Raw genomic sequence first — 18,176 nt, forward strand, 5'->3', positions numbered from 1 at the left:
AGTAAACCATTATCACAGTGTCCCTCTGCTCTAGTGGCGTAAAATTCATACTGCCAGCAAGAACCATATTTTACAGGTGAGGAGAAAGTCTAAAGGAGGTAGAAGATACAGGAGAAATTTTCCATTTTTTATTTGGTCTAGCAGAGACGGAGTTCATTTTCCCCACAGCAGTCCCCACAGCTGTGCTGTGCATTGGCAGCTGTAAAGGTGCCCATAAGACACCAACATTTTGGCTGCTGCTGAGCAGTGCTGGCACAGCATCAGCACTGTCATTCCATCATCTTCCCCTCACCAGGAGGGTGGGGGTGGGAAAAATCTTGGGACCAGGACAGCTGACCCACTGACCAAAGGGATATTCCATACCACGTGATGCCTGCTCAGATACAGAAGACAAGGAAAAGGAGGAGGGAGGGGGGACATTTGTTATTTACAGTGTTTATCCTCTGGAGCAACCACTGTGTGCTGAAGCCCTTCCTCCTGGGAAGTAGCAAGACATCACTCAGCGATGGGAAGTAAATAATAAACTCTTTGGGTTTTTTGCTTTTCTTGTGCACACACTTTTTTTTTTGTTTTGTTTTGTTTTTGGTTTTTTTTTCCCCTGTAGTAACCTGCCTTCTCTTGACCTACAAGGGATTTTTTTCCATCTTATTTTGCTGAGAAGGGGAGTGATAGAGCAGCTTGGGGGGCACATGGCATCCAGCCAAGGTCAACTCACCACTCTTTGCTATAGCATTTTAGTAATTTGCAATGTTACAGGGTAGATGTAAACCCAATGTAGATGAAATAGTACTTTTGACATGAAACTTGTAGGATTACGCGTGACACTGAAAAATTGGGTAATCAGAGACTGGACAACACAATGCAACATAAACTGCAGCAAGCCCACACTTCATGGAGTTCCAGAAAAAAATCTTCAGTTTCTTACTATTATGTCACCTTGTTCCCACTTCTGTGTACTTGCTGCTTCAGTTTGAAACCTTTTTCCTTTAAAGGCCTCAAAATTCCTGTAATGTACGTCGGCTGCCAGGTGTCTCCTAAGTCCCAGATATTCCTGCAGAGCCCAGCAGAAGCTAAGATATAGCGTGCACTTACTCCTCTGGCACAGTGGCTTTGGGGAATAATGAAATGCTACTCCGTAATCCCAGTTTTCCAAACCTCACTCTTGGTTAGCAGTTGCATAAATTCAGTGTCAGAGGCTACATTTACAATTTTGTCAGAGAGTTTAGAATCTCTTCAGGTTTGGCCTGTGCTGCTGAAGCGAGAAGGAACTAAATAAGCTGGGGTCTTTGTATGGATGGTTGTTAGGGACACTTAGATACGTAAAGATGAAAATAAATGCTTCTATGGGCTTTTTTAAACCCCAACATTTCAGGGAGAGTTAGTGGCCTTTTGGCAGCTTCAGGCACTTGATATTTTAAATTTTTTTTCTCCTAATCTGCCTCTCTTTGGCAGCAGATGCAGGTGTCCAGCTTACAGATAATCACTAGTTTAAAAGAGGCTTCTGTGGCTCACCTAATTCCTGCCTGGCAGTTGGGCTGGTCCATGGGGGCTCTAGGAGTTCCCCAGGTGCCTGGCTGTCTGAGGGACTGCTGACACCAGGACGCTCAGGGACTCGATCTGTAGCTTCTGCTGCAATGAAATTGTCACCTGCCATCACCCCTTGAGTCTCACACTCTTCACTGAAAAATGCTGTGGGAGGCAGGAGGCTGGTGGCACAGAGATCAGACTTTTCAGGCAGTGTTGTGTCACAGCCAGCGCTTGGTCACAACTGTGTGGCTGAATCGGATCAAGTGTGTGGCTGTGCTGGAGCGGACTGTGGTTCCTGGCTGTGCTGGAGCAGACTGTGGTTCCTGGCTGCGCTGTGGTCCTGGCCCAGGCCTTACCCAGGAGAGAGCAAGCTAGGCAATGCCAGAACTCTGTGGGAACAGTGGTAGTGGTTAAAAATCCCGGGTGACCCAGGCCATAGTGTTTGCCATACCTGATTTGCATGAACATGCAGAAACAAATTCACGTCTCCAATATGCCTTGAGCTGCGGAGCCCAAATGTTGCTGCACTTAATGAGGTGTTACAGCAAGTAAATGCCAGTGCCAGCAAGAAAAAAATATGCTTTTTAAATGGAAAAGATCTGAGTACTTTCCATTTACTGATAGATTGGTAGGGGGGGAAGAACAAAGTTGATCAATCTCTGAATGAAAACTTGATGTCAGTTAAATATCTCAAAGAGTTCTAGACCTAACAAAGGTTATATTTAAACAGTTTGTCTCGCTGCTTCCACGGAGCTGTTAATCAGTTTCACCACTGTTATACTAAGTAGCCTTCTAACAGAAATCATCGTAGGGAAGCGTGAAGCGCGATCCGGGACGAGGGCGGCGAGCAAAGGCTCCGGAGCTTCGCGGCGACCCACCCGAGTTGGGATATGGCTGTGCCTCCCGGCCGCCGGCAGCAGTTCGTGAGCGGTCTTTAAGCACTCCGCGTTCCTCATGCCCCGGGGCGCGCCGGCCAGGGGTCGAGCGCGGCGGCAGCCGCCCCCGAGCGGGGGCAGAGGCCGGCGGAAGGCGCCGCGGACGGGCCGAGCGCTGCGGGGCCGGCAGCTCGCGCCCCCAGACGAGGGCGCTGCAGCCCCGGCGGTGCGGAGCGGCGGCGGCCGGCGGGGGTCGCTGCGGGGCGGGCCGGCGGCGGCGGCGCGGGGCTGCGGTGCGCGGGAGGCGGCGGCGGCGGTGCCGCACAGCCGCTGGTGCCGGTCCCGGCGGAGGCATGAGGCGCGCGGGGCGGGCGGGCGGCGGCGCGGCAGAGCGCGGGTCGGCGCGGCCCTGAGCGGAGCCTCCGCGCCGCGCTGCGCTCCCGCACAGCGACTATGGCCGGGGGAAGGCGAGGGCTGGTGGCGCCTCAGAACACGTTCCTGGAGAACATCGTGCGACGGTCTAACGGTAAGGGGGCACCGGGGGCGAGCTCTCGCCGGCCACAAGGAGCCAGCCGCGTCCTCGACGGGGACAGCGCCGGGCGGGGGGCGCCGAGCCCCGGCCGCTGCCGGGCGGCTCCGCCGGAGCGGCGCATCCAGGTGCCGGAGCCGGTGCCGGCTGCGCCGCCCAAGTCCTGCCGAGAGCCCCCGGCCCCGGCGGCGGGGCTCGGGCAGCAGGTGCGCCGGCACGGCGGGATCCGCGCCCCGGGACCGAGCGGGGGCAGCGCCCGGCCCCGGGCGGGGGGCTCGGGGCGTCTGGCGAGCGGCGGGGGCGGCTCCGGACCGGGAGGAGGTGCGGGGATTCAAGATGGTCCCTGGGCACGGAGAGCCCGGTGCGGGGACATCGGCCAGGGCTGCCTGCCCGAGTTGGAAAGGGAAGGTTTGTCGTAAGTGAGGAGAGAGTTTGCCATTTTGAGGGCTTAGGGCACATATATTTCTTTTTTTTTCCTAGTGCACTCTAACCAGGTCTGTCTCTTGGAAAACTGTGGAGTGGAAAATGCCTCGAATTTCACAACTGCATGCAAATATGTATTAATGCTATCCAGATTCTTTCACTTAGGGACTTACCAAAAGCTCTGTAAGCCGGCGACCATGCAAGTGCTCGTGGATTTGTTTAACCTAGGCATGAGCATTTCTTTTAAAGCCCCGAGCCTAAGTTGTGCCATTTTTAATGCTTCTAGTGACTTCAATGGGGTTACTTCAGGGATTAAGAACTTGAAGTATGGTTGAGAATATGTGGGATCAAGCTCCTTTTGAAGACAAGACGAGTTAATTAATTAAAAACATAGTCAGTTTGTTCTGATAAGGCAAAGACAATTAACCCTCTTGATAAGCAGCAAAAAACTCAAATGATCCCAAGAATGATTTTAATTATTTTTTTTAATTAGGCAGTATTATTGGAGAACTAGCTTTTGATAAGACCATATTGTCACATAAAATGGTGAGGCTCTTTTTATAGGTTATTTCTCTGTGCAACTTTCCTGTAGAAGGGAGGGGGCTGGAGGCTGCATTCCTGAAAAAATTACTCTCCAGTCTTAAAATGAATCTTGCCCTCTTATTTTTTTTTTTTTTAATGTCTTTTAAAATGAATGTTACGTGTCATCACATTCAGGCTGCTTCTCTAATCTTCCAACAACAGTTATTGAAGGTTTTTCTCAAAACTGTCTCGACTTTGTAGATTATTTTCTTCATTAAAAACCAATTTCCTCTTTTGGCTTTCAGTGCCAAAGTCTCGATGCAATAAATCAATTGAAGCTTGGAGATGGGGGAAATCATGCAGCAGAAGCTATGCTCTGTTTCTTCCTCTCTTCCCCCATTATTAAGAAGGTGTCATAGCAGAGTGTGGTGCTAGACAGCACAGGTAGAATGAGAGCACTCCATTTCCAAATGCTCAGCAAGTCCTGAGGACTGGAATCAATAAAAGTTTTTAGATTAAGCTGGGTAGGAAATGATGCACAGTTCAGACATACTAGGTTAAGCTTAGGGAAGTAACTCAGGTTTAGAAACTTGTTTCTTCCATGATGTGCCTTCAAGTTTTTGCTGGACCCAATCCAGCTTTGCTTAAAATGTGGTGCTGTCACATACCAATGTTGGATGAACCAGTTTTTCTAACCCTTGCCTGTTTGAAGAGACAAGGACAGACTCCTTTCTCTCGTGCTGAGGCTGGGCTGTGCTGACCAGCACGGGGGCAGTATGGAAACATGACAGATTCCTGTTGCCTGTCTCATCTTGTCCTGCCTACTTGGCCATTGAGATGATTTGGGATGCCCACACGATGAGGGCTTAAATGGGCCCATAAAGCTTGAGGTTTGGCTCTTCTTTCTTGGTTTCGTTCAATTGGGTAGTAATGTGACCCACAATGAAACTATCTACGCCGTTTGGGATTTGCCAAATAAAATTTGGGCTTGTTGTCAAGCTTGTATTTGCTGGCACATGCAAGCAAGTTGAGTAGTGCCAGCAGATATTGAGTTGATACAGATATAGGAATGTTCCTAGTTTGGGGAGGGAGGATTCCCTTTGAAAAGAGAGAAATTTTGTCATTGAACAGAAATAATGTACTAAGTGCTTCACATGAAGAAACTTGTGCATGATATGAGTATCATCAGTCACAGGTGGACTGAGAAAAGTGTATTTTGGGGCAGGGGGTGTTAACTCAGTGAAAGGGGCTGTATGGTGATAACAAAGGAACAAGCATGCAGCCTCTTTTACAAGCATTGGTCTAAGGGCTGCACTAATCACACCATTATTTTACTAGTAGATTTACCCAAGGAATTCTTTGGGCAGCCTTTCATGTTAGATGTGGGATTGGTGAGCTGATGCACATTCTATGGCTAAAGGTAGTAGCAGTGTATGTAGGCATGCATGCTCAGGGTTTTCTCCATTAGGGTTAAAATTTGGCTCATGTTTATAGCACACCTGCAGGAAGGCTCACCTCCAACTCCTTTGGTTTGAATTGTCTACTTCAGAGATATGAGAGCTTCTTCACAGGCTGCAAATCGACTGAGACAGGTTCTCATGCACTGAATGCTAGCCAGAAGAGCAGTGCTAGGGTTAGAGCTGCAAAACATTTCCTTCCCACACACTGGAGTAAAGAGAGGATGGGATGGCCTTAGGCTAGCACACACAGGAAAGAACATGTAATGTGTCATCTTCCTAGTCCTGTGGACCTTGTGATTTCTTCTCACACAAGGACCTTCTGGATGAAGTCTGAGCTTAAGATTTGTCCTTTGAAATGAGTGACACCATAATTCTGATCATCTTGTATTTAATGTTTAAAATCCATGTTCCTATACTAGCCATGCAGAGTAAGAAAAATAAATGTTGCATGCAGTGGTTGGTTGACAAAAATTTCTTTGAAGCATTGAAATATTTAAAGACCAGAACACCCAGTGGGACAGAAAATGAGCCCATGCTGTAGCACAGTGCAGTATATAAAGAATCACTAGCCCCTGATGGTTACTGCTAATGTGATATTAATGTTTTTCTTGGTAATGTAATACGTACGCAGTATACAAGCACTGTAATAATAACAGTTATAACCTGGATGGTGGCCAGGGCACCCAATTCAATTAGTGCAGTTTATTGTAGAGGATAGTGGTTATTTGTGATATTCCAATGTTTTATCAATATCCAGAGACAAAAATAGTTTTTGATTTATGTAAATGCCAGCTGAATTCTTCAGTCCTTCCTTGGTCAAAATCCTCGTTGAGGTGAGTGATAATTGTGCATGTATAAGGATGGCAAAAGTAAGCCCTGTGTTTACATGGCTTAGGAATTTCAATGAAAGTCGTAGGTAGTTTTCTGATTTATGGACAAAATAAGGAGGTTGGAAGAAGGGTAAGTTAGAAGGCATAAGGCTTGTGTGAATTTAATTATCCTTTCATAAAATGCCCTGGGAACACACTAAGGAGACATCAGTTATGGAAGCAAACCTGCATCTTTTGATGGAGAATGCAGAAAGTTCCCTGTAGAGGGAAAGAAAAAGCACCTTCAGACATAGATCTTGAGACATATGCATGATTTATGGTGTTGCTTTCATTACAGGCTATAAAGTCCCAGTACAATAAACATTTTGCATCCTGGGCATGCTAACCTTGTATCATCATCTTAGACCTAGGAGAGAAATTAACTTTATTGTAAACACTTCTGAAACTGAAAAGACTGGTTTTGTCTTCAGCCAGAGAGAAATGCAAAAGAAATTTAATGGAGAATGAGAAATGAAAACAGCAGACCTTCAGAAACTGCAAGAGGACAGCTTGTAGGTTCTGGGCTAAGAACATTTTCCTGAAGACAATGAATCAAAGGGTTTTCTTGCATCCTGATCTTCCTTCTTTCATGTTAACAACTGCGGAGACACATATATTTTCATCCATGCTTTTCATACAGTTGGTCAGTACATAGAAATACCTATTCAGTCTTTTTTTCTCAGCATCACTGGAATTGAATGTAAAATGGTTTTTTTTCTGCTGGCTTTTACTAGGCCAAAAGTCTAGTTTTGAATGTGTGCCTTTATGCATTTAGAAACGTACGACCTGCTTTTGTTAAAATTACTTTTATAGATAGTAAGGAAAAAAATGTACAGAGATGACAGGTAATGTGATTTAAAATTAATGTTCTGAAAGCTCAAGAAGTTCTTCTGTGATAATTCAATGTATCAATCCACTTTTACATTAAATCCTAGAACAAGATTGTAAAACAAATCTTAATGAAACCCATTCATTGGAGAATTGGTTAATGCATTTTTGTAACTCATAGATCAGAGTGAGGGGGGAGTTAGATCTTGTCTCAAATACTTCTAAGGCTATAATCAGTAAATCAAATGTCTTCTTTAAATTAAAGTCGATGCAACTGAAGTATGTGTTTTTCTGGATTAGTGTTCAGGTCATACGGGATGGGAAAAACAAACCCCCTGACCAGCTGAAGGATGAAGTCTCACTGCTAAACAGTGTTTTGTCCTTTAATAAGAGTGGTGCAATATCTGATTCTTACCAACTGATGAACTTTCTTATTTCTGAAAATCATCTAATTATCTCACTCTAACGTCACATGTGTGTAAATGTTGTGGGATTTGTGTTTTTAGTGTTTATTTTTTGGGTTTTTTTGGGGGGGAGGGTTGAATTTTTTAGTTTCTCAGTATGGACAGTACTGCAAGAATAGGTGACCAATCATATTGTCCATAAAGTACATATGAGACTTTTGGCACAATTTTGGTGCCATTTCAGCTATTCTTGTTCTGTTATTCTGCAGTAATTTGCTTTATTTTAAAAAATACAGATAATTATAAAGATTTTATAGCTACAAGTGTTAGAGCAACCCGTAATTTTCAATTTAAACTTCTTTCATGGTAAATGCCTACCGTGAAGTAATTTCTATAACAATGCAAAGTAAGAATGTTGAGATGGAAATGGTAGTTTTTTCTCTATTCTGCTGGCTGCAATTAGCATTCATTTTCTGCAATGATTTAAAGTGACTCACTTGAAGTTGTTGCTGTAGTTAGAGTCTCTCTTGTTATTTGTGGAAAGAACAATGATATAAATTTTTTAATAATTCTTTTCAACTTGCACTTGCACTTTGCTCTGGTGTACACATGACAGTGTAAGTCAGGTTTGAATAAACATGAAATGTCTGTATTTAGGGAATTGTGTTCATGCTGTAGCAACCAAGGAACTTTAAAATCCATTTTGTTTTGGAAATTAAATAAATAGTTATATAAAACTTTTATAAAACAGCCCAAATGAACCTATTGGTATGGGTTTATGTTTTTTATATTACAGTGAGCTTAAAAAATTTTGACCTCAATATTAAAAATGGATCATTTTGAGGCCATTGTATCATTATTCTATAGAGAGATCAAATTGTTCAATGGGATATTTAGACACTGAAGCACTTCCACTGCAGGAAAGAGTACAAGGAGATATTGGGTGAATGTGAGTATTCATGTAATACCACTGACTTCCACTGGAGGATGTGGGTGGAAGAGCAGAATTACTCCTTATTTATTTTATTTTACCATATTAATAGTCTTTCTGTCATTTGAGCAGGTCTGTACTTGCTTTGACTACGGTTACACCACTTCTGTTAGGATGAAAATGTGGTTGGTCCCTGAAGTGCAAGTCTCAAGTCCCATGTGTGGAAGGAAAGGATTGAATAAGTAATTGAAATTCAGTGTGACTTATTTGTACTGACTTAGGGCCATATTTTGATCTCAGAAGTTACATTTGAACAATGTAACTAATCAGTGTGACTAAATGCTTCTGGTTTACCTTGTTTTTCAAAGCTAAGGTTAAACATGAGCAAAAATGCATACATACCTATCCTTTGTTAGCAATTTTGACAGGTCTACTTATACACAAAGTTTGATTTCTATGCTCCGGGAAGAAATTAGACAGAAATTAAGCAATGTCTTTTCCCACAGTATGCAAATGATGCTGTTTGTTATGCAAAGTCACAAGTTTGTAAATACCACGTGTCCCTTGTCCTTAAGATGTATGATACAGTCTTTACTGCTATGACAGAGACACATGGTTTTTACCTGCTGCAGATTTCTTACACTGGCTGTGACACAGCATCTCTGCTGTTCTGTGCCCAGCTCAGGCAGCAGTAGCTGTATCCTCCACCCTGTTCCATGGGTAGGGTTACAGGCACATGTGATGTGCAGTTCCTTCAGTTCTGCTGTAGGAGTGGTTTGTGCTTGGTAATGCTAAAGATCTAGTTTTTCTCCCCTGAAGATCCATGTGAAGAGTTTGAGACTGAATAAAATAACACCTGCTGGTCTCAATAACTAGGGCTGTCATCACCCAGCATGAGAGAGGCTGTGGTGTGGAATGACGAGGGCAATCTTATTTCCCCTTCCTCCTCTCCCTCTCCCCTTCTTCTTTCCCTTTCCCCTCCCTCCTCTTCTTTTCCTCTCACAGGTTTTGTAAGGAGTGGGACTTCCCGCTGTCCTGAGCCTGGTTCTCCTTTTGCTGAGACAGGAATAAATTGGAAACAAACCTTTGCAGTGTTGTATTTGTATGATGACTGTGGGAAAGTATATTAATATATTTAAATCATATTTGTGCACTACACAAATCCAAGCACCCTAGGGGATTTGACTGACCCAAATATGGGAAAGAGCAGTGGGCACCGGACTCTCTTCTTACCGAGGTCTGCCTGGGCAGAGATTTCCCCTCGGCTTCATCTGTGCAATGGGGGAACACCTTCAGTGTGGAATGTGCCTGGCAGTGCTGTGGGAATGTGTCTGGCTTTTGGTCAGTGTGTCCCAGGAGAGGAATTGTGCATCACTGGTGGGACAGGGAAGGTAGAACCGGTGTGCTGGCCTCTGGGAAGAGGTGGGAGGGGTCACACCTTGGCGAGATCCATGTTACAGGAGAGGCTGTGATGGTGGGAGCTGTACAGGGCAATGAATGTTCGGGGGGAAACATTTCAGTAACTTGCTCCATGCTCATGCAAGGACATGACCACTCCTCAGTCAGCTAGTCCTGGCCAGATCATTGTCTGTGAGTGCAGCTTATCTACAGGAATTTTGGAAGCTGATGGACAGTTTTGGTTATATGAACTACTAACTTTAACAGTAGGATTCAGTAGATAGAGTAGTTTTGGTCAGATGGTGTTACTGTTACGAGGACAAAGGTTATTTAGAAAGACATTTTCTGGTTCTTCTGTGATGGTCTGTTTTCTGAGTGGAGGAAAGTACTGGTTTCAGTGACTGAGTGAAATCCATTCTTACATTTTGGAAGGAGTTAAAATGTTTCTCTTGTTGCTTGTAAGTGGCCATGTCTACTTTAAAGTGATAACCCAAACTGGATCTGACATTTGAGTGTGTAGATGCTGACGTGGGTATACTGCAGAGAGCAGAACTAACTTGGGGAAAATGCAGGCTGGAAAATATGAAATGATGCACTTCACAAATCCATGTGCAGAAGCCTGCCCTACTCATTCACATAATTGTGCTGCCTTTGTGATGCTACAGCTCTTACTTGTGTTTCTGCAGCACATTCTGCTTTGTGCTGCACCTCTGCATATTTCCTTGCCTCCCAATGGTCTTGTTCAGACTGTGCCAAATGCAACACAAGCCAGAAAGTCCATGTCTTTCATATGAGCCTGCCCTGTCCAGTTCTAGCTCAGGTTTGCTTGGAGCTTATAAGAAAGGCCAGTGATGATTACGGCATCTTCTTGGGCCAGGCAATATTGCTAACACAGCTGCCATTGTGATAGAAACTGATTTCCAGGTAGAGGAGTTCATGGAGTCCTTTCAAAGAGGTGCTTCAAGTCATTAAATAGTTTTGATACTGCTGCTATTACATGTCCATTTCATCCCTGTCTTTGAAGAGAATTTAGCAGTGGATTTCTTCATGGTCTTCCTCCGGCCAACTCATTTCCTGGCCTTGCTGACCCACTTGTGAGTCCCCAAGAGTCTGTGCTCTGTGATACTCAAGAGTTCACTAGAGCATCCCTCATGCTTGTTGTGTAACAAAGCCACAGCTGTCTCCTGGCCTCTGGGACCCTGTGTCCCTGCAGATGGAATGGCAATATTTGCCTAGATGTTATTTGGTATTTTCTTATGTTAGGAAAATTTTTTAACAGATTATGAGCTGTCCCCAAGCAGCACATTGTCAGGGATGTCAATGCAATTGAATGTAAATGATAACAACAAGGACAGCCCTTCTACCTCTGGGTTGTCTGTTGGAACAAGCTATGCAGTGAAGTTATAAGTGGGAGTCCTTATTTTATGCTGTGTCTTACCAGCATTCACACAGGCAAAACACTGTTGTCAGAGACACTTTGGAAGAAATGAGGTGTTTGTCAGATACACAAAGCCTGGATCAAAGAAAGGTTAAAATGCATGAAGTTGGAATTTGCTAGAAGGGAAAGAAACTTATGAAACAATGAGATCATCAAAATCTCTGGATTGTTCTTTGATTTGGTAGTTGTGCAAAATTTTTCTTTAAAGCTTTATGGATACATAAAGATCTCTCATCTTGCTTCTAACTCATTACTAAACCCAGCCTGGACTCTCATGAAACAGCTGTACCTGTACATGCTAAAGAGGTTCACCCAGTGTTGACTAACAGGGGTGCATAAAATACAGCAGCCAAGTCATACTGACTTAAAAACCAATGTGATGAGGATGTTGACATCTATTTGCTGTGGTAGCTTGATAATTAGAACAGTCATTCAAGAGCTGAAATAATGGCTGAGCTTTCACTGCCATAAGGTAGCCTACATCTAGAGATGGAGAGATGGAGAATGTCCAAACTGCTGTTGGGGGAGAGGAATATGTGCATGTTCTCTATGCATCCTTTGGAAACTGCCAGTCCAAAAAAAATCAGGCTTTGCTGGGCCAAAACATAAGTGGGAACGTGATTCTTTAGCTCCTGCAATAATGGCAAAGAATAAAGTATTATCAGTGAGAACTGTGCTTATGATAAAATAATATGCATTGTAACAAATAGGACAGGGGGAAAAAACAAGCCTTAACATATTTCCCCTTTTTCATTGTTTTCTGTGGTTTTACTTAGTCAGATTTCTATTTGCTGTGCTAAAGTTTTTCAGTTCTCCTCTCCAACACTGCTCACAGAGCTTCCAGCTCCTAAGTCTTTGAGAGCTGGGCATCTAGGGACTAGACTGTTGCAGTCTCACCTTTTGGAGCTTAAATTCCCTTATGGATTTAGGACATTGTTTTCACCTGTAAATAGGAGACAAGAGCATTGTTGTAACTCACAGAAGCCTTGCAAGGTTAGGTGAAAGTAGGATTATCACAGTGATGTTATCAGAGATGTGTCCTTTCTGGGCTTTAATGAAAAAACCCAAGAGATTATTTATCTGAAGACAATAAAGTTTAAGTGTGAAAGGCAGGAAAATGCTTAACAGGAGCCCTTTAGGAAGTGGAGAGAAGGGAAGTTGGCTTTTGAGAGGGGAAGGTAGTGAGAAGCAATTCTTAAGCAATTCATGGATGAAATAACACCATTCAGATCAGGGCAGGACCTGGCCCAACATTTGTATTTGCCTCTTTTTTTGGTCATTTTTTTTTGTACTTCCTGGTGAAATTTAAAAATGTCCTAACACAGTCTAATGTAGTGTTTATAATAGATAAAAGCACTTGCTTTAGCAGTGAGAAATTACTTGATTTACTTATTCGTAGGAAGGGGTAAAAAAGGTGTATTGTTTTGGGGAGAAAGTGCTTCAGCTAAGCAAATCCCATGGTGTAAAAGAGGCTGTGAGAAATAAAGCAGCTAAAATAGCCTGAAGTTGTATTACTGGTGTATTTCTACGGAGTATATAAAAGTAATCATGCTTGTGGAATTGGCCAGTGGATTTAGCTAGCTACGGGACTGCTTTTTTTAAACCCACTTGAAGTTTGGGGTGAAAGATTTTGAAAGGGGATATTGAAAAAGACTGAACTCTCTGCAATTAATAGGTAAAATGTAATTTGGTTGGAAGAAGCATTAATGAGATCTATGGATGTGTGAGCAGCTGGGAGTTGATACTGAAAAACAGACAGGGTGGTAGACTCCTGTAAGGGCTCTCCTTAAAAATGAGTGCCTCTTGGTCTCATGTGACTGCCCAGCCTTTCTTTTTAAAGCCAGAGGGTCCTTGCAGCTGTGACAGGAGCCACCATCTCCTGCTGCCTGCCAGTGCCTGGGGAGCAGCACTGCTGTCAGTCTTGGCACAGGTTTGAGTAGGTTTGAGTTGGCAGTCATAAAAAATGTGGCGTGCACAGCTCCAGCAAGAATGGAGGCATGAATCCTGCTTAGTTGTTTGTTTTTTTTTTTCCATACTGACTGAAGCTCCTTCTGGCCTGTTTAGCAAACAAGTCCTTTCTACTGGTGTAATTGCTAGCCCTCATTCTTGGTGTCCTGTTTGGAGTGCTGTGCTGCACACAAGTGTCAGAGCTTGTGTGGCCAGCAGCAAAGGCAGTGTTGAGAGAAGCCACTGTGTCTGCATTCAGGGAGGAGAAATATTGCTCATGTGCTGGTTTGGCCCCCTGTAAAAGACTTCACACTCAAACTGAGTGTCATGGTGGGTCAGTGCATGTGGCACAGAGGGAAACAGTTTGGTGGATGTGTCCTCAGTCAAGAAAAGAATTTTACTTGCTTAACCATCATGTGTTTTATTTATACTCTGTCTAAGTAATTAACACTCCTTTAAAAATGAAAAAAAAATAAAATATAAATCTTTAAAAACTAAAAAATTACTTAAGATTAAAACCAAGAATAATCCTGTTGACTGCAGTGGGAATGATATCTGGGGAAATTGTGCAGGGACTGAAGCAATTGGGGTTGGGTTCTGAAATGAGTATTTCCTCTAATGCAACCATTGCTTTGACTAATGTCTAACTGATGTGTTTTTTCAAACAGATACTAATTTTGTCTTGGGTAATGCCCAGATCGTGGATTGGCCCATTGTCTACAGCAATGATGGATTTTGCAAGTTATCAGGATATCACAGAGCAGAAGTTATGCAAAAAAGCAGCACCTGCAGGTATTTGAGAACAGATTTATTTTCTGTCAAATAGCTTGTAGTGTTGTGCCTGTTCCTTGAGGAGAAAAGTAATCTGTTTATTCCAGTTTTGTGTTTTATCTCCTGGGGCTACATCTGTCAAATATGCTTTCCAGGTGAAACAAAATCAAAGAAGAGCCGTTTCTAAATGAGTCTTTTTCACATGGTAAACAAATGTCTTTGTGTCTTTGTCTGGTATCTGACTTGAGTTTCTCTGTTTATTTGTAGTTTTATGTATGGAGAGCTGACAGACAAAGATACAATTGACAAGGTCCGACAAACATTTGAGAACTATGAGATGAACTCTTTTGAAATCTTGATGTACAAGAAGAACAGTAAGTAGTCGTTTGGTTTGTTCATTACTGTAGGTGTGTAAAGTTGTTCTTAATTGTAGTGTAAACTGCAGTTCTGTCACCCTGGAGGACAGTGCTTTAGCTAGGGCCAAATAAGTCCCAGTTCTGCCACTTGATCTAAAAGGGAGAAATGAGAACATTAGAGCTGAAAGTCACTCAGGGAGGCAGAGGAAGCTTTCTAATTTGTTCTGACGTTTCGAGTAATTTGTGTGTGATGCTTTAAGACAACACTTGTTCCATCAACAATGGTAGTACACAAGCCAGGTTTAAGCAAGTTTCCATTGCAGAGAACATACTTTCTCAGTTTTTAAAAACATGATATAGCAAAGCCAGTATATAGTCGTTTTGGAAGAAAAAGAACCCATCTTTTGTTTTAGAAACTGAACTACTTCTGATGATTTCAAATAAAACGTCTTGTTTTTGACAAAAAATCCTTAATTGGCACTTGATTTTTTCCCTAGGAAATTCAGTCTGTCTGTAACTGCACATGTCAGCAGATGAACTACTCGCCCCAAACTTGGTATCTCACCTAGTGTGGACGATGTCGTGCACGGTTATTTTCATCTACTTAATGTCACCTGAAGTGTAAATACACTGAGGTCTTCAGCCAGGCCAGATGTTAAGCTGAAAAAATTGCATTCTGTAACTTATTTTACTCTTAACAATTTAGCCTTCTAATGATGAAACTGGTACTGCCTGTGTGCACAATCTCTATGGCCTTGCTTTGTGCTGCTTTCCTCCTAGGGCTACCTGCCTCTGATGTTTACCTATTTCCTAAAAGCTGGTTTCTGTTCCTAGCTCAGTTTGTGGCCACGGGGACCATATGCAGTTCACATCTATGCATCCAAAGCCAAGTAAATAAGCTGCAGTCCTGGGATCTAGGAGAGTCTGGAATTCTCTCTTGGTTATCAGTGATTTGGCACCAAGAGACTATGCAGCTACTCTTCTGTCATGCTGCAGCATATGGCCTGTAGTAGAGCCTGGGGCCTCTCTGTCTTTTAGGCAGATTTAAAGCAAGGTAACCGTGGAGTGAGGAACATTTCCTGCCCTGCTGTGCTCTCCTCCGAGGAGAGGTGGCCTAGAACAAAGTCCAGCTGTGCAGTAGCTGTGTTGTGTGACCTGCCGAAAGACGGAGCTGCGGTGGTTCTGCTCTGTACACAGAGGGGTCACAGGCATGGGAAAAAGGAAAGCACAGAGCTTGCTTTCAAGCTTAACGAATTGCAGGGCACCTAGTGTTTGTTAGATCTGCAGCTTTAGAGATACATTAACTACTGTTACAGAGACTGACTAATAGCACTAGAGAGTTTTAACTGAAAAATATCAAAAAGAGGACATCCTGGAAATTTTTCTCCACGTCACAGGAAAACACTGTCCTATTTACCAGTCATTTAGCACCCAGACTGCTAAGTGGCCTTTCCTTTCTGGTCACCTTACCTCTGCCTGCAACTATGGCAATGGTTCAGATAATAAACATGATTGGTTCTAACCTGCTCTCAGTTTGAAAGCTTGGAAAAGGACCCTGAATTTTGTTAGAAATCTTTTTTCCTGCTCTTTGTTTCTTCTGCTTTGTCTCTCTGTTATTTCCTCATTCTATTTTTCTTTTTCAAATTAGCCAGTGAAATAGGTTTTTCTTGTTCTTTACCTGTCTAGTCCCTCATAAACTAAACATCATGATAAATAGCAAGTTTTTTTCCCATTTTTCAGTTGTTGGATAATTGGTACATTTTCCACAGCCTGCACATTTAATGTGATTCTGGCTGTTTTAACAGTATAGTCTCTATCCTTTTGGAGGAACAAAGGAAAACAAAATAGGAGTTTTGAGTTAATAATGATGCCCGTAGTGCAAGTTAATCTTGTACTTTTAGGAGCAGCAGTCATTTTTTCTTTCTCTGAGCAACAATTATTCCCTGGTCTTACATGTCAAAGCAGATTGAGACATTTAATGATGCTACTAGAAGTGATAGGTTGTTTATTTTTGGACATGGCACTCTCCATGGCAGTGACCCAGTGCTAGCGTTTACGTGGTTGTGTGATAAGAATACCCCATCCAGCTGTTGATAGGTACAGTATATCCACAAACTTCATTGCAGTATCGACTCTAGAAACAACATACAATTTCCTGTTTGTGTTTATGGATGCTGCCTCTGTCTTGGCCTTCCCTTTCTTTGTCCAGTCCTCTCCGCATCCAAAAGTGACTATATTCCCTGTTTTCAGAACTTGGAGTTAAGACAGGATAGAGGTTTGGTTATTCCTTGGGCAAGTTATCCCTTGATAACTTAGCAGATATGTAAAAATCACTGTTATTCCGTGCAAGAATTGCTTCCCAGAAATACAGAGCTTCTTCAGGATAATTGGAAACAATTAGAGCAAACAGGTGCGTAGCCACCAGATTTTTGTCATGGTTGCTTCAATGCCATCCAGTTGCATTCAGTGGGGATTCATTATCATACCTGGAATGAGACAAAGTGAAAGCTTTCTTTAATCAGGATTGCAAAATGACAACAGAAAGACTGACAGTAATTTCACATGAGAGCTTCAGTTCCATTGTTTAATTAGATGTGAGCGCCCAGTGACGCTGGAAGTATTGTTTATTTTTATATGGGAAAATTAAAACATTACTAAATCTGAAGTCAGTGGAGATAAATGAACTTATACCGAGGAAGGGTACAGCTAATGTATTAGAAAATATTTTATATCTAGCCTGAGTCATATCTTACCTAACCTGAATTGATGTGTTTTAAACATCTAACTTCTCATGAGACTTTGACAGCCATTTATTAAGTTTTTACACTTTATGGTCAGTCTCATGAGTTAAAAATGGCTGAGTGAATTAAACTTGGATTTTCTTTGTCTTGTTTTTCATCTACGATATAGGCCTGGCATATAAGCAGTGCAAAAGCAGGCTTGTTCTATATGCACTTGCTTTCATTATTGATGAAGTAAATTTTTGTAAAAATACAAAATTCTCTTGCTTCTATCTGCCCCTGAAGAGGTGGTGTCCGATTGAAATCTAACCCCCTTTTCTATGCAGTACTTGACCTACTTCAGTGGAAGAATATTTGAAGTGTGGTGAACTCGTTCAAGGTGAAGTGCATCAAGAGTTAGAAAGAGTCTTCAAGTGTCCCCTGTCTGAGCAGAGGCATTCCCATTGCTTATGGTCTGCAGCTGTGCTGCAGAGAGAGTGTTAAGACACTTTTTTTTTTGTCTCAGAAGTTCTTTACAGATAGGACCAGCAGAATGCTTGCCAGAATGCTGAGTTGTCTGTAGTTAACTATTTTGCACACTACAGAACAGTTCGGTAAAGCCATAGCTCTTTGCTGAGCAGAAATATTATGGTAAGAGTCCCAAAGGCTGGGATGCACTTTCAGTTTGTACTGGGGTTCACTTCCCTGTTTTCTGAGTGCTTGAGCATTTAACAAATTTAATAGCATGAGTATTTGTGTGTGTGGTGTTTTTATTTGATTGTTTGATTTCTTTAAATTTTCATTTTAATATGTGCACACTCTTCTCCCCTTCTTCATTCTCCCTTCTTCCCCCAGTATTAGAAAGCCTTCAGACGTCAGAGAATGACAAATCAGCCTAAAAATAGTGTTTGGTAGATTCTACTTGCATTTATCTTTAGGACCAGTGCTTTATATAGAGGTTCAAAAGCAAGCAACCCCATTCTAGTGTATAGGCAGCAAAATTCAGTTTAGGGTGGTAGAACTGTGATTGCCCACCACTAAATAATTTCTCATAACTGAGACTGGTTCTAACCATCTAAACCCATATATATTTGTGTGTGCTGTGCCTCCATATGGAAACTTTTGCTAACCCATATCATAGCATAGGCTCAGAAGCAGGAAAGAATGAGGGTGTTGGA

The 18,176-nt window shown here is 42.7% G+C and overlaps 1 protein-coding gene across 1 annotated transcript in view; it reads left to right on the forward strand.

Annotated features, from left to right (window-relative positions):
• Positions 1–2,805: 2,805 nt before the first annotated feature.
• KCNH1 (potassium voltage-gated channel subfamily H member 1) overlaps positions 2,806–18,176 on the forward strand; it is a 173,886-nt gene continuing 158,515 nt past the window's right edge. Inside the window, exons 1-3 of the mRNA XM_005523359.2 lie at positions 2,806–2,928; positions 13,820–13,943; positions 14,190–14,296. Coding sequence (XP_005523416.1) covers positions 2,856–2,928; positions 13,820–13,943; positions 14,190–14,296 — 304 coding nt within the window. The 5' untranslated portion in view covers positions 2,806–2,855. The remainder of the gene's footprint in view (positions 2,929–13,819; positions 13,944–14,189; positions 14,297–18,176) is intronic.

The sequence above is a fragment of the Pseudopodoces humilis genome, chromosome 3 (assembly GCF_049639895.1).
Source record: "Pseudopodoces humilis isolate 2021_Gansu_Grassland_sample_001 chromosome 3, ASM4963989v1, whole genome shotgun sequence".
Lineage (NCBI taxonomy): Eukaryota > Metazoa > Chordata > Aves > Passeriformes > Paridae > Pseudopodoces > Pseudopodoces humilis.